The sequence below is a fragment of the Sceloporus occidentalis genome, unplaced genomic scaffold (assembly GCF_023333645.1).
Source record: "Sceloporus occidentalis isolate IW3139 unplaced genomic scaffold, rSceOcc1.0.p SCAF_166, whole genome shotgun sequence".
Classification (NCBI taxonomy): Eukaryota; Metazoa; Chordata; class Lepidosauria; order Squamata; family Phrynosomatidae; genus Sceloporus; species Sceloporus occidentalis.
The window spans coordinates 1,246,862-1,261,287 of NW_028317146.1; the positions used below are offsets into that span (position 1 = coordinate 1,246,862).

Consider the following 14,426-nt stretch of genomic DNA (forward strand, 5'->3'; position numbering starts at 1 on the left):
ATTTGGGGCCCTATAGCTTTACATTTCCACAGTAAAAATGCACCATATTCTCAGAAATAATAGAGGGGCATGTGTTTGAGATATCTGCAGTGTAACTGTATTGGTCCAATGGGGACATTTTTTTTAAACCCATGTAAAATGTTGAAATATGACATTGATCAAGTACTGCGCTGGTAATTGGGGTGCTATATCTTTAAATTTCCACAGTAAAAATGCACCATATTGTAAGATATTATATAGGGGTGTGTGTGTGAGATATGTGCAGTGTAAATGTGTTGGTCCAATGGTGGAATTTTGTAATATATGCAGAAATGTTATAAAAGGTAATTTGCTAGATATGAGCGGATATTTACCTTTAATTTGTTTAATAAACGTATCTAATTTTGCAGGGAGATATATTTGTGTGAGAACTCTGCAAAATCCACTAAAAATTTTAACATTATATGATTATTATCACATTTCCAGGTCTAATGCACCTTTTGCTAATCTAAAGAAAAAGCGTCTGATGGCATGACCACTGATTTGAAAGTGTCTGATAGCTTGACTCCAGTAACAGCAGGTGAGGTGGGCCCTGCTCTAAAGAGCTTACAATCTAGCTACTTAAGTGACCCCCCAAAGGAATGGCCTGGTAAACACCCTGAATTCGCTGTGTGTTATGAAGCGGTGAGAGAAGCTTTGTACAGCTTTATAAAAGGTCACCTAATGGAGTGTGCATTACGTGAAGCCGGTGTTGAGACAAACCCTCACTCATTCACCAACTCCTGCTTTAAATCATCAAACTGCTTTGTTTTTGCCCATCAGCCCTGGGGTACATCGCTTCATAGTGCCCCTGGGGTATTTGGCACATGAGTGGGGGCACATGTTGTTTTCACTGCACACGGGTTGATAAGTACACCGTGTTCGCTCTGGATCCTTCCTTTTATGCACTTTCTTTGTGTAAACGCCTCACTTAAATTGCCCCTGCCTATGGCTGGTAGTGGAAGGGGTCATTTAACTTACCCGCCATGGACTGGGGCCAGAAGTGGCTTTAACCCCTTCAATCCCAGGGGTTTAGCGATGATTCTCTTTTCCTGTGAATAGTGTACCCATATAAACTATATAATGTTTTTTCAAGGAGAGATAGAGCTTTCGTTTGATACCATAGTTGGATGATTAGCTGAAAATTTAGAATGAGAAATTTAGTAAAAACTAGTGAAGATTAGAAAAATAAACAAATTTTTTTTTACATTTTCCCTCTGAATCCTCACAAAATTAGGTAAAGTGATGGAAAATCCCCTCCAAGTTTATCAATTCAGGGGTCCTGATTTCAGAAATACCTAATTTATATAGATTTTCCAGACTTTTCCAGCACCAGGGAGCATACTATTAGGTGTACAATTTTGTATAATTTTTATGCCTATGGCTTAATGGGTTTGGGGGTTGTGAACGGGGCAGAAGGGTTATACTGGCTAGATGTTATGCTAGGGCAATGGGAAGTAAGGTTTTTTAATAATTTTTTTATTATCTTTTTTTATATATATATTTTTTTATTTTAATTTTTTTCCATTTTTTTTTTATTTTTTATATATTTTTACACAAATGGTTAGAGGTCCTCCTAGGGACCTCCTGAACATGCCAGTGATGTCACAATGACATCACAGCTCACATTATAATTTTTTTTTGTATTATATATATTATTATTTTAATATATATTATTAATGATTTATTTTATTATTTATTTATTTTTTCTCTGCTTTTCTCTTTCAGGACAGGAGGGGGACTGAGAGAGATGGTTTCTCACTCCCCTCCCCGCGATCCCCCTGTGATCGCAGCGTCTCTGTGCCTCATCGGAGGGCAGGATATCCCCGCAGGATATCCCCGGAAGGGAATGCCCGATCGCGCAGTTGCAACTGTAACAGCTTACCGGCTTTCATGCCGGAAGCTGATATGGGAGATCGGGCAGCAGAAAGCCGGCGATGCCGGCTTCTGCTGCCAGGGGGGAGTCCAGGCTGTCAAACGACAGCCTGGTCTCCCGTGCAGCGGCAGGGATGTGTCCCTGACGCTGCACGAAGGGCTGGACATCCCGGTACGTCTATAGGGGAATGAAGGGGTTAAGCTCACTCTTCATAGACACTATTTTATGTTTGTTTTGAGCACGTTTGGATTTTGGATTCACTTTATGTTTTTACCCTGAAAACGTCGCTGTGAAGCCATGTGAAGATTTGTTTTTTTTCTAGTAGGAAATGTTTGTAAATCTAAAGACCTCTTTCTGGGCTGAATGGATGTCATCTTTTAACTACAAAAAAAAATAATGAAGCAGAACAGCACTGGTTTAACTTCCTTAAGAAATTGTGCTGTCATAATGCATCCAGTGCAGGTCACAATGCATATAATAAGGGCAGAGCTGGGTCAATAGGCACCGATACTTGGTGCCCAGCTGCCACCTCTAAGTGAACTTGCAGTAGTAGTGTGCGATTCCTGGCTCGTGCTCGTGCAATTTGTCTATTCCTCAGAACACACATGCATTTCCCACGCTGCTGACAAGTACATGTATGGCGTTATTTTGCAGTGTGTAGGGAAGCAATTTTTTTATTTATACATGCCATCTGTAATAGGGCAGCGCTTGTGCTGGTCAGCAACGTGTGAAAAAGGTTCACGCTCTTCAGAACTGCCTTCAGCGTAAAGAAGAACAAAGAATCCTGGAAGTGATGGTCTGGCCCTGATCTTAACATCATCGAGTGTCTGGAATCAAAACAAGAGAGAAGCGACTGAGACTCCCTAAATCCATAGAAGAACCGGGGTCAGATGTCGAAGACAACCTACAGTAACTGCAAGAGTACTTAATAAAAAAACAACATCCATTCTTTTATCTTTTTATTGTTTTTTTAATAGATACAAAGATACACAAATGAGTTAAATGATGTAAAGTAACAAAGTACAAATATACAAATGACATACAAATTGATACCCAAGCTTCCTACGTGTATATGGCGTTATTAAAAATACTTAAAGTGAGGGATATGAAGAGCCTCGCTTGTCGAGCCTTGACATGAATCACTTCTGTTCTGTCACAGTTTTTTAGAGACCTATCTTGAGAGCGGTGGCTCACAGTGGGGGTTTTGTTGAACTATATTTGGAAGAGAATACTTTGCAGCATAACAGACATGGGTCAAAATAGTTTGTACATTTTGAATGGACACCAATATCGCAGTACACACAAGTCAAGATCATACGCTCATCATCATCTCAGGTTCTGAAACGTATTACTTCTTACTAGGTTATTAGACATCGCTACATCCAGACAAAGAATTTCCTATAATAATACAGCATAGCACCATAATACAGCAGAGGTGAGAGAAGTAACAAATTGGCTAAGAGCTTCCTTAGGACTGACCCAGAACAGCGCGCCAGCCACCCTATGCGCTAGCCTCCATAATGTAAATGGGCCAATTCCAAAGGAGATCTCCCCAAACAGGACATGGAGCAGAGAAGGACAATGAAGCCTGATAACCCAACAAGATGATCTACTCCTGGATATGCAGCAATGGGGCTGCCACTCTGCGCCTAGACCAGAATATGCCAATGTATAAGAGATATCGCACTGAGAATCATGGTCCAAGGCAGTGCTCCTCGACCCTCGCCTGACAGTCCAGGATTTCGGTATTACCCAGGTGTGTTTAAGGCGGTTTTGGTTGTTAATTAGACACGCCTGAGTAATACCTAAATCTTGGACTGTAAGTTGTGCCTTGAGGAGCACTGGTCTAAGGGGCAAATCCCTTTTTAATGATTTAATTCAATACGCTCTATCATTGCTAACTCTGCTTACATTAACCTCGTATTCTAATTCATGTAATACATCTGACATAACATTAAAGGAAAAATGAAATCTTTGTATTCAGTAAACATTGCCAAATTCAACATATTGTTGGTAGATAAATATTGTAAAGATGTATATGTAACTATTCAGTAACATGAGTGAATCATTTCTTTACAACAATACATTGAATACTTTAGAGTCCAGTATGCAGTCAATTACATATACAAATTGCATAGATAGTGATCAGAGTATAAGAGTTTGCCTATTGATAGTTTGCGTATGGGAAGTCGTTACTGTGGATGTGGTTTTCCTAAGTCAAAGCTCTTCGTACTTCTCCATCTCAACAGTTTGATGAAATTAAGGCTTGCGTTGAAAACTTTATCATGGTGGAAGACCATTTTATAGAAGGTGTCTATGGGCAGGTCCCCATTAGGATCAGCGTACTTAAGTGTTGTCATCGGGGTGTAAAGAGCATTCGTCTGATGGCGAAAAGGAGGATTTTCAGCCAAAATTATCTTCATGGTGTGCTGGAAACCAAGAAAATTAAAATACTAATTAAAACAGTGTATCCACTGAATGTGAATCTGCTAAGATCGTTATTGTTTAATGCCATACTAAAATGTGGTCATTCATTAACTACATACAAAAAAGAGGTTGTCCTTTGTTATAACGTATGAAGGTTGGTGGACGAGGCAAGGAGTATTTGGTACAATAAATCATACAGGCTGACACAGGGCTGGACTTTCCTACCGGGATAACATTTGCTCATCTGCAGGAGAACTTTTATTAAACTTCTTATGTCTACATTCCTCTGCCATGTTTTAGCGTTGTTTGCAGCTTGACTGAAACGGGTGGAAACTGGTGGGTTTGTGCTCACCATTACTTCTCCATGTGTTAGTTTGGTGGCATATAAAAAGGCCAGATTCTCCAGTGCTAGCAATTTTCACTATTTACCCCTGACAACACACGTCTTTACTTTTCATCTAATAATTCAGATTTGATTTGTTCCGTCCGGAAGTGCTGCTTCCCTTAACCCCTTCGAGACAAAGGCTGATTTTACTTTTTGTACCCTTTGTGACAATGGCCTTTTTAACATTTCTGCGCTGCTTGTGTTTAGCTGTAATTTTCTTCTTTCCCGTTTACTGAACCCACACACATTAGATATTGTTTTTTTCAGGACAAGAAGGGCTTTCTTTAGATGACATTGTTTTGATTGTATCATATTATTTACTATTAAAAAAATTATAAAATATGGTGAAAAATTTAGAAAAAAATGACTGTTTCTAACTTTTAGTTGAAAAATCTTTTACTCATCTATAAAAGGTAATGAAAAAACCTGCTAAATAGATTCTACTATTTGTCCTGAGTTTAGAAATACCCAATGTTTTTATGTTTTTTTGCTTTTTTCTACCCATTATGGGGCAATAAGTACAGGTAGCGTTTTGCTATTTCAAAGCCATTTTTTCCAAATCTGGTAATTCTTCCCCCCATGTGCCATTTCGGGTATCTTTGAACCCGGCCAATGCAATTTACCCCATCAAGTCATATATTTTTGAAAACTAGACAGCCCAGGGTATTCCAAATGCTAGTATTTTAACTCTTTCCATGCACCATATCTACCACCAGTCTTTGTCAAACTTTATGGTAGTCATTTTTTTGCATTTGTTTTGTCATACACATTTTACTTCAGGTATGAATTAAAATGTTCTAGTTTATGTCACTATCACAAAACACCCCAATATGTGTTCAGCAACATCTCCTGAGCGCAGCGATACCCCACATGAATGATTTTGCCTGGCTGTTTGGGGGCAAAAGGGCCACATTTGGGGCATGCGCATTTTTCAATGTTGAACTTTGGCATATGGGGATCCACTGCCCATGCCCTATTTGGTACATCTTTGAGCCGGGCCATTTCAGTGTGCCCAATAAACCCATATATTTTTGAAAACTAGACACCCCAGGGTATTTCAAATGCTAGTATTTTAACTCTTTCCATGCACCATATCTACCACCAGTCTTTGTCAAACTTTGTGGTAGTCATTTTTTTGCATTTGGTTTTCCACACACATTTTAATTCAGGTATGAATTAAAATGTTCTCGTATATGTCACTATCACAAAACACCCCAATATGTGTTCAGCAACATCTCCTGAGTACAGCGATACCTCACATGAATGATTTTGCCTGGCTGTTTTGGGGCAAAAGGGCCACATTTGGGGCATGCGCTTTTTTCAATGTTGAACTTTGGCATTTGGGATCCACTGCCCATGCCCTATTTGGTACATCTTTGAGCCAGGCCATTTCAGTGTGCCCAACAAAACCATATATTTTTCAAAACTAGACACCACAGGGTATTTTAAATGCTGGTATTTTAACTCTTTGCATGCACATATTTTACCACCAGCATTTTTTCAAAGTTTGCAGTAATATTTTTGTGTGTGTATTTTTCCCACACACACCTACTTTATGTATGAATTTACAGCTCCTGGTATATGCCGCTGTCACACGACACCCCATAATGTGTTCAGCAACATCTCCTGAGTGCAGTGATACCCCACATGCATGGGTGTGTCATTTTTGGGGGGAACTAAAAGGCCACATTTGGTACGTGTGCATTTTTCTAATTGGAAATTAGATGTGTGGCCATCCTTCCCCCCGTGTTAATTGGGACGTTGTTGAACCTGGCCCATTCAATTTACCCCATCAAATCATACATTTTTTAAAAGTAGACACCCCACGGGCATTTAATATGCCAGTATTTTAACTCTTTCCATGCGAGAATTGTTTTAAGCTAATATGCTAATTTTAGGACTTGCTCACAAAAATATATTTTTTATATATATATATTTTTTTTTTATTATTTTTTTTAAAAAAAAATTTAACATTTTTTTTCAACTTGGAGGTTCCCCTGATAGTGACATCAGTGGGAAATGATTTTTACATTTTACTGTTTTTTTACTATTTTTTTCTAATTATTATTAATTTTATTTTATTTTTTAATTTATTTTTACTAATCACACTGTGATTAGAAAGCTGGGCTCCATTGACTTGCATGGTGAATGCAGTACCTGTATTCAACCTGCAAGTGGAGCCAAAGTTCTCTAGATGGTCTGGACTATCTAGCGAACTTTTAAAATTTGTGGTTCCTGTTACAGGACGGCAGCCATCTTCCTTGATGGCGAAGATTGCCGGCAGCTGCGGCTGTGACCGCTCTCCGGAGCGGTCACAGCCCATCAAAAGGTTAGTGTTTGGTGTCGCTGGATGCCTCCTGATCGAGGCATTCCAGCGACACCATTTAAGTTTAGGAGGCGATCGTCGATCGCCTCCTAAACGCTTTTAAAACGGGCGTCCGCCGCCATACAAAGTATGGCGGATGTTGACGCCCCGTGGAGGGGCCAGAGATGGCCCCTTCGTGCCGATCGCGGCGTTGCTGAATGCCTCGAGGTCGAGGCATTCAGCAACGCTTTTTGGGTGCAGAAAGCGATAGTAGATCGCTTTCTGCACCCGTTTAAAGACGTGCCGGTCCTGGCACGTCAATTGTCGTAAAGCACATGCTTTTCCGTGCCGTGCCAGGACCGGCAATTGTCATTAAGGGGTTAAACAGTATAATTTCTTCCAACTCTGAGGAGGGGTTCCCCGCTTGGTTATACACACACTGCTTTTCCAGGTTCTGCCCACGTCCTACCCATTCCTTGCCCACTACCCACCCATTGTCTAATTCCATTCTTTAAATGAAGCCATGACCCTACAAAAGTGGAGCCAACCGTGGATCGTTCCTGAATACACACCTCATATCCTTTCAGAAGCCATAAAGTGAATGCCACCTTCATAACATCATTATCCCGTTCAGTATCGCAACAATTCATCATCAAAAATATCCTTACATTGCAACTATTTCAAATAAATTAACAATCTTACATAATCTGTGTTAATTTTTCAGTAATTACTGCTGGTTGCTGTCAAAATAATTGCACTCAAGCCACATTTAAGTTTTTAGCCATTGGTGGTGCTAAATCTGGATTTAATTTAGGCATACTAATACATTTAAATAATATTTAGGAATACTACCTCTGCCACATCCTCTGCTGTCTGACCCAGACTTTGGAAGATAGATTTGTAATTTTTAAGATACACATTAGTGAACATTTCCGCGGTTTCCTGGTCGACAGCAGAAAGGTCCATTTTCATTCCATCGTCATAAACTTTCCTTTCAAACTCTGTGATAACAGGTCCGGGTTCAATGAGACTCAGGCTGTGGAACAGAAAATGAACACGGTTAATGAAAGCTGCATTGCAATTCCTAGGTTTAGGAATAGCGAGGTCTGAGTTTCCACAAGTTTCACACTAGTTGCACAACCCAAAGAGACACTCCATGCATTTCAATAGAACTGGGTCTAACCCAGCAACGGACCATGGTGTGTGTCGCCCGGAAGAGCGTCTGAGTTGGGCCATCTAAGTGTGAGTTGGGGATTGGGGAATTTCAAAGGCTTGACCGGGTTTACTCCAGCATCTTAGCACCTCCAACAACACGACTCGTTGACGTTAACGAGTAAAGCCTTAATGTTCTTACTTGACAATTGACATTTGGTTTGATGGATAGTGGGAATCTCAGAGTGTTCTGACAATCAAACTTTGAGGTTTCCTCAACATTGCAAACAACTCCAGAGATTGTCTTCTTTATTTGGTCAACTATCTGATTTTATATGGATAATTGTTTTAAGAAATGGCCTAAAAGCACACAGAGAGCCAATGACTTACTGCAGTTTGAACTTCAAAGCCTGTATTGCTAGACTTTCACAGAAGCCTTCAACAGCAAACTTGGAGGCGGCATAAACATCGTTAAACAATATACCTGAAAAATACGCAGTGAATGCAGAATATTATCTGGCAATTTAGAGAATATACAAAGTATGCTTATAACGTAAACTGATTTAAAGGCTAATAACTATTTTAAATGATATCCATTATATTAGCTGTCAGAGGAGCACACTTTCATACTTCGTATCTTTTAGCAAAACAAGCAGTGTTACATGTGCATGTGTTCATGCTCTGACATTATAGAAACATTCTGCCAGAACAAGACACAGGATTTTATTGGTTTTTAATTTAAGTAGATTCATATAAAATATACTGCATGCCTATTCCTGTAATACAAATAAATCCCGTAAGAATACAATTTGTGATAGTCCAACCTGATCACACTTGGACATTATTGCTGTAAATGCAGATGCTATGGATTAGAGCACCTTGGTGCACATATCTAAAACACACAGAAGATCAGGGATACTGCTCAAAAATTACTTTATTCATTCTGTCCAACATTGGGTAAGAACAGAGGCATCCCAGGTGACACGGATAAATGCTCTAGCTCTTATATATTCATTTAATTAATATGAAAGCATCAGGAATTAATAATCTGTATTGTAAGATATACATGTGTCCCCTGGAAACTTTACTAGGACTGGCCACTTGGCCTGCAATTACATGTTTTATGGCGCTTAATAATGTAAACTGCTTATACAAATAATTTGGACATTTGGTTTTGTAAACCAAAAAAATGTTACTGTACCTTGTATTCCCATAACACTGCTAATAATTACTATATGTCCCTTTTTCCTCTTCTTCATGTCAGGTAGTATTTCTTTTAGGAGCCGAACTAGACCAAAGAAGTTTGTGTCCATCACAGTTTTCATTTCTTCTATGCTTTGGCATTCAACTGGACCAATAAGCCCCATTCCAGCATTGCTGACTGCAGATATTAAAATGAGACGTAGTTACGGCAGGGCAACAACCAGCTTCACAGCCTAATCGGGGTGCTATCTCTGAAAAGAGATCGCTTATTACAAGAGAGATAGGTTGAAAAGGCCTAGAGGGGAAAAGGGATTGACAAAAAGGGTGGAAATCCTAGGAAAGTTAAAGTATTTGGAAAAGGCAAATAAATATTGTCTTTATCAGTTTTTCGCCATGATCTTCTAACACCCACGTAACAGACATGGCTTGCCCAACAGATTTAATATAAGTACTTGGGCTCCTCTCCTTGTTTCTGTTACTTCAAAAATGGGGAAAATAAATAATAAATGAGGGCTAGGAAAATACAATTAATCACATCACAAAATGTAGAACTTTAATACATTAGAAAAACATAATTTTCTTTCTTTAATCTGGTTCACCCCCCCAAAAACCACATTGTCTTTTAATGATTAATAAGATTATATCTTTTGTGAATGATAAATGTCCCCATGACCTTGAGGATATTCACAAAACCGTAAAAAGCTCTATTCAGACATCAACATCCACTAAATGGGCTCATGGCTTAAAGGGGAGATCAGGATAAGGATTCCTAAGCTTCAGCTGTCGCGACTCAGTACTAATTTGCACTATAAATTATCATTAGGATCAGGCTATTTGCCATCTGGTGGACTGTGCGGGACGGTCTGTCTACTGGAGTACAAGATCTGTTGTGTCTCTGTTACTTGCATGCTGCTACCAACCAAAATTCCCCCCATCACCGCTTTTGACCACGTTTCTAAAATACACATACATTTTGTATACCATAAATTCAAATGACAAACTTGTAATTGAGGTGTGCCTTAAAATAAATATTAATGTTCTTAATTTCTTATTAAATGTATATTATATGCAGAACATAGGGACGGTGGCCCAAATGGGAAACTTATTAAACATTTCTACGTGTATACAGTTAACCAACCCTCATCCTTATATTGCGATTCAAGGATAAGACACACATTGGTATAAAATAATGCATACCCATCAGCATAAAACTATTTTATTAAAGTATTGTAATGGAATATCAAATCCTGGCCAGAGGAGCATCAAAAGCTCTGGCTTCATAGCTCTCATTGACGCGGTTATGAGCAGTGGAGAATTCTGGGCTTGGTCAAGACCTAGTGGGGCACGTCCATTGGGACAGCAGTCCCTGTCCCACATAACAAGGAGCTTGATTACCCTCTTGGATGATCAAGCTGCCTGTAGCAGAACTGTTCAATCTCCCAAACTTGCCAATAAAGGATCGTGTCGGTAGAGGTTAACCTGGGGGTCATCTGTGGCAGAAGATGACTGCTGTTACTAATACTTTCAGCAGATTGGTTTCCTTACCTAGAATATCAACTTTTCTGTCCGGAATGCTATTAACGCAGTTCCTAATGGATTCTTCGCAGCAAACGTCAAGCTGTTTTACTTCCATAGTTTTACCCATGCATTCTTCCGCAGCTCCAACAAGAGCATTCTGTTTTGCCAGATTGCGCATGGTGGCATAAACTATAAAGAAAATGATAGTTAACCAGGATTATGGATTGTTACAATCATTTGGGGATATTAGTGTAGTTCCATGCTATCAAATAAAATTTAAACTTAAAGAATGTGTTTTGTGAGTGATGCAACATCACAACACCTTGAACGAGGTCAGAGTGCATTGTTGCCTTATGAACTATGCCGAGTGTGATGTTATACATAGAGTACAACAATTCTCCTCTATACTATATGGTGTTATTTAAGTGTTGCTCCCCAAACGTTACTACCGGTGCTTAAATGTTGCTGCTATTTGTGTTGATCTCTGGATATTTTCCTAATGGCTATAAAAAAATAATTAAAAAAAAAAAAAAATATATATATATATATATTATACAAGATATATAATATATATATATATATATATATTTACAAAGAACAGTGGTCATGCAACATGTTTTATTTTGTCATTCAGATGTAGTAACCATGTTTGTAATTTATAGAGCAAACAGAACACGGATTTTCAGTCTATTTGAACTCACAATAGCCATATTATCTCAAGCAAGGGTTGCTAGGAAACCAGTTTAAGAGCAGGTGGCATCTACTTCTCCATCCGATTTCACAACACGAGACACAGCTCAGTGGAAAAGCATATAGCAGAATTTAAAATGAGTTAAACAATATTCGTACATATACATTTATCAATGTATATTATTTATTATTTCTTGCTGGAAATATGGTAATAGAGAACCTGTCACTTTATTAATAATCTGTCTGTTGTATGTTTTATGACCAAATGATAGACTGTTACAATATTTTTAATTGATATTGATCATAGCAAAGCCTGCGTCATGATGTCATAAAAAAATATTGCTTAATGGGTCAGCTGTTTGAGTGGCAATGCTGTTGGCATTGCTTTGCAGAACACTCAGCACTCAAGGGTTAATAAAAGGTGAATTTCTTTGCAAATTTATTTGCAATTTTTCTGTCTCACATGAGACAAACATTTAAAAAAAAATAATAATTAAGTATATTACAAATGATACCTTTGCTTTTGTGATGGAAAAGGATTTTGTACCCCAGTGCCACATGTAGATCATCATTTAAAAAGGGCAATATATTGTTATTGTAAGAGTGAATTGGCTAATTCTTTGAAAAATGTTATAAAATTCTGTTGTGATGGGAGGAATATAACCAACATGTCGTGAAGTAGGTTTCGTCATACGTTTGACAAAGCTGGTGCTCCGATACGATTGCCAAGTCGGCCATCATTAATGGAAGTACACATCCATACGCTTGGTATAGGGAACCAATTAATCCCGGCATTTCCTAAGAGATCCCCACCCCATAAAGATTATGTTGGGGCGATTATTATTATTATCAGCTTTATCTATACAGCGCTGAGAATATTTTACATTTACGACTTGGTGTCCGTCTACATAGTACCATGTGCTGTTTTGAGGAGATACAAAAAGTGCAAACTATACATACTTTACAAGCAATATTATCGCACAGACATATCCTGTGATGTGTAAATTAATTTATACAGTATACAAGGTCTCCTGTTTTTAGAGTATTATTCCCTGTTAACCTAGATGAGGCCATTTTTACAGTTACTAAGACAAACAAAAACATACTTAAAAATAATACTGTGTCTTTCTGGTAACCTTATTGTGTTTGGAATATTTCTAAAAAAAAATATATTGGCATTTATTTTTGAAAACGTCAGCTCCCCTCACCTGGAATAAATATAATCAGTTAATTCTTAGCGCATATAGATAGGACTTTTACACACCTGGACTTTTAGGACTTAATTGTACGTCAACATACGACATCATATTTACAAAAGTAATTCCTCTAAATAAAACACAGAGCGTAGTACAGATCACCATGCTGCCCATAATTAATGGAACTAATGAGCGACTTTAATACGATATATACAATACATACTGGTACAAAGCGTGATCTGGTATAAAACACATAAAATGTGACAAAGCGATTACCTTTGAATCTTCTCTGCTCATCCCTGGCCAGTTTTACGGCAATAGCCAAACCTATTCCAGAAGAGCATCCCGTGACAAGGACGTTTCTTACAGGCATCACGGGCTCCGCTTGTTCCTCAGCCTTCTCTAATCATCAAATGTGAATCTTCAGAAGAGCCTAAGGGATGCCTGTGGGGCTTAAGACGCTGCTTTATCTGTGCCCTGGCTGTGTCAGCATGTCTTAAAACGCAATCATGAACATTCTGTGACCAAAGCTGGATAATCTCGCGTGACATTAATGAGAGTCAACAGCATAATCACTGCGAGGATGAAGATGTAAAGAACAGGTTGATTTGGACGCCAGCCTTTTAACGTTCCTAGATGGTATACTTCCACTCAAATAATACCACCCAAGAACATTTTACCCTCCATGTACCAATGGGACTTGGACACTTACAACAGTTGATAGACATTACACTCAATACCAATTGCTTAATAGGGGGCATTACCCATGTGACTAGGGTACTTTATAAATCGATTTTCATTAAGAAATCTTTAATGGAGTTTGCTCAGTGTTTATGTAAACTATGTAAAAAAAAGGCTGATTTTAGCAATGGTCAGAACCCGGTTTTTTATACAGTAATTCTGATATGAATTTTACTACTTTGCGCCAGTTTCCATTATATGGTGTTTATGGTATGTATAGCCTAGCATTAATAAATGAAACACCTGGTATGTACATATAACTGATCAATACACGCCACCTGAATCTGTCGCCCTCAGGGCCGGCCCAAGGCAAAGTGCCGCCTGGGGCGAATTTTAAAATGCCGCCCCCCCCCCTTATCTACCCTTCCTCTCCCTCCGTCCCTGCCGCCCCCCCCCCATTATCTACCCCCCCCCCCTTGTACTTACCTTTCAGCAGTCCTGCGGCGAGTCTCCCTGTTTGGTCTCGGTGCCGGCTTGTAATGCTGAGCGCCGGAAATCTTCCGGCACTCAGCATTACAAGCCGGCACCGAGACCGAACAGGGAGACTCGCCGCAGAGGAGAGAGAGAGGGGCGCCAAGCGGGTACTGACAGTTTGGTAAGCGAAAACCACTCGGAGCCCCTTTCTCTCTCTTTCGCTTTAAAATAAATAAATAAAAAAAATTTTTAAAAAAGGGAGCGGTTGCCCCACTCGGCTCCATTGTCGGGCCAGCCCCGGTCGCCCTCAAAACGGTTGTCTTGCCAAAAAAATAGACTACCTATTGTGTTTTCAATTTTAACTTGTGTGGAAGGCCTGAGACGTGCGTTACCTCCGTCCCGTGCCTTGTTGTGTAATTATTCGCTCACCTGTCCTGACTTCACCTCCCGATAAGCCGCCAGGATGTATCAGCTTTGGAAGACTGGAATAAATTAACGTGA

At 39.2% G+C, this 14,426-nt stretch overlaps 1 protein-coding gene across 1 annotated transcript; it reads right to left on the reverse strand.

The window, feature by feature from the left end:
• Positions 1–4,086: 4,086 nt before the first annotated feature.
• LOC149279431 (retinol dehydrogenase 8-like) lies at positions 4,087–13,143 on the reverse strand. Its single transcript, XM_089501207.1, has 6 exons — positions 13,047–13,143; positions 10,912–11,073; positions 9,365–9,544; positions 8,554–8,647; positions 7,864–8,047; positions 4,087–4,323 (listed from the first exon to the last, which is right to left on the reverse strand). The coding sequence occupies exons 1-6, from the start codon at positions 13,141–13,143 to the stop codon at positions 4,087–4,089; spliced, it is 954 nt and encodes a 317-aa protein (XP_089357333.1).
• Positions 13,144–14,426: the final 1,283 nt, after the last annotated feature.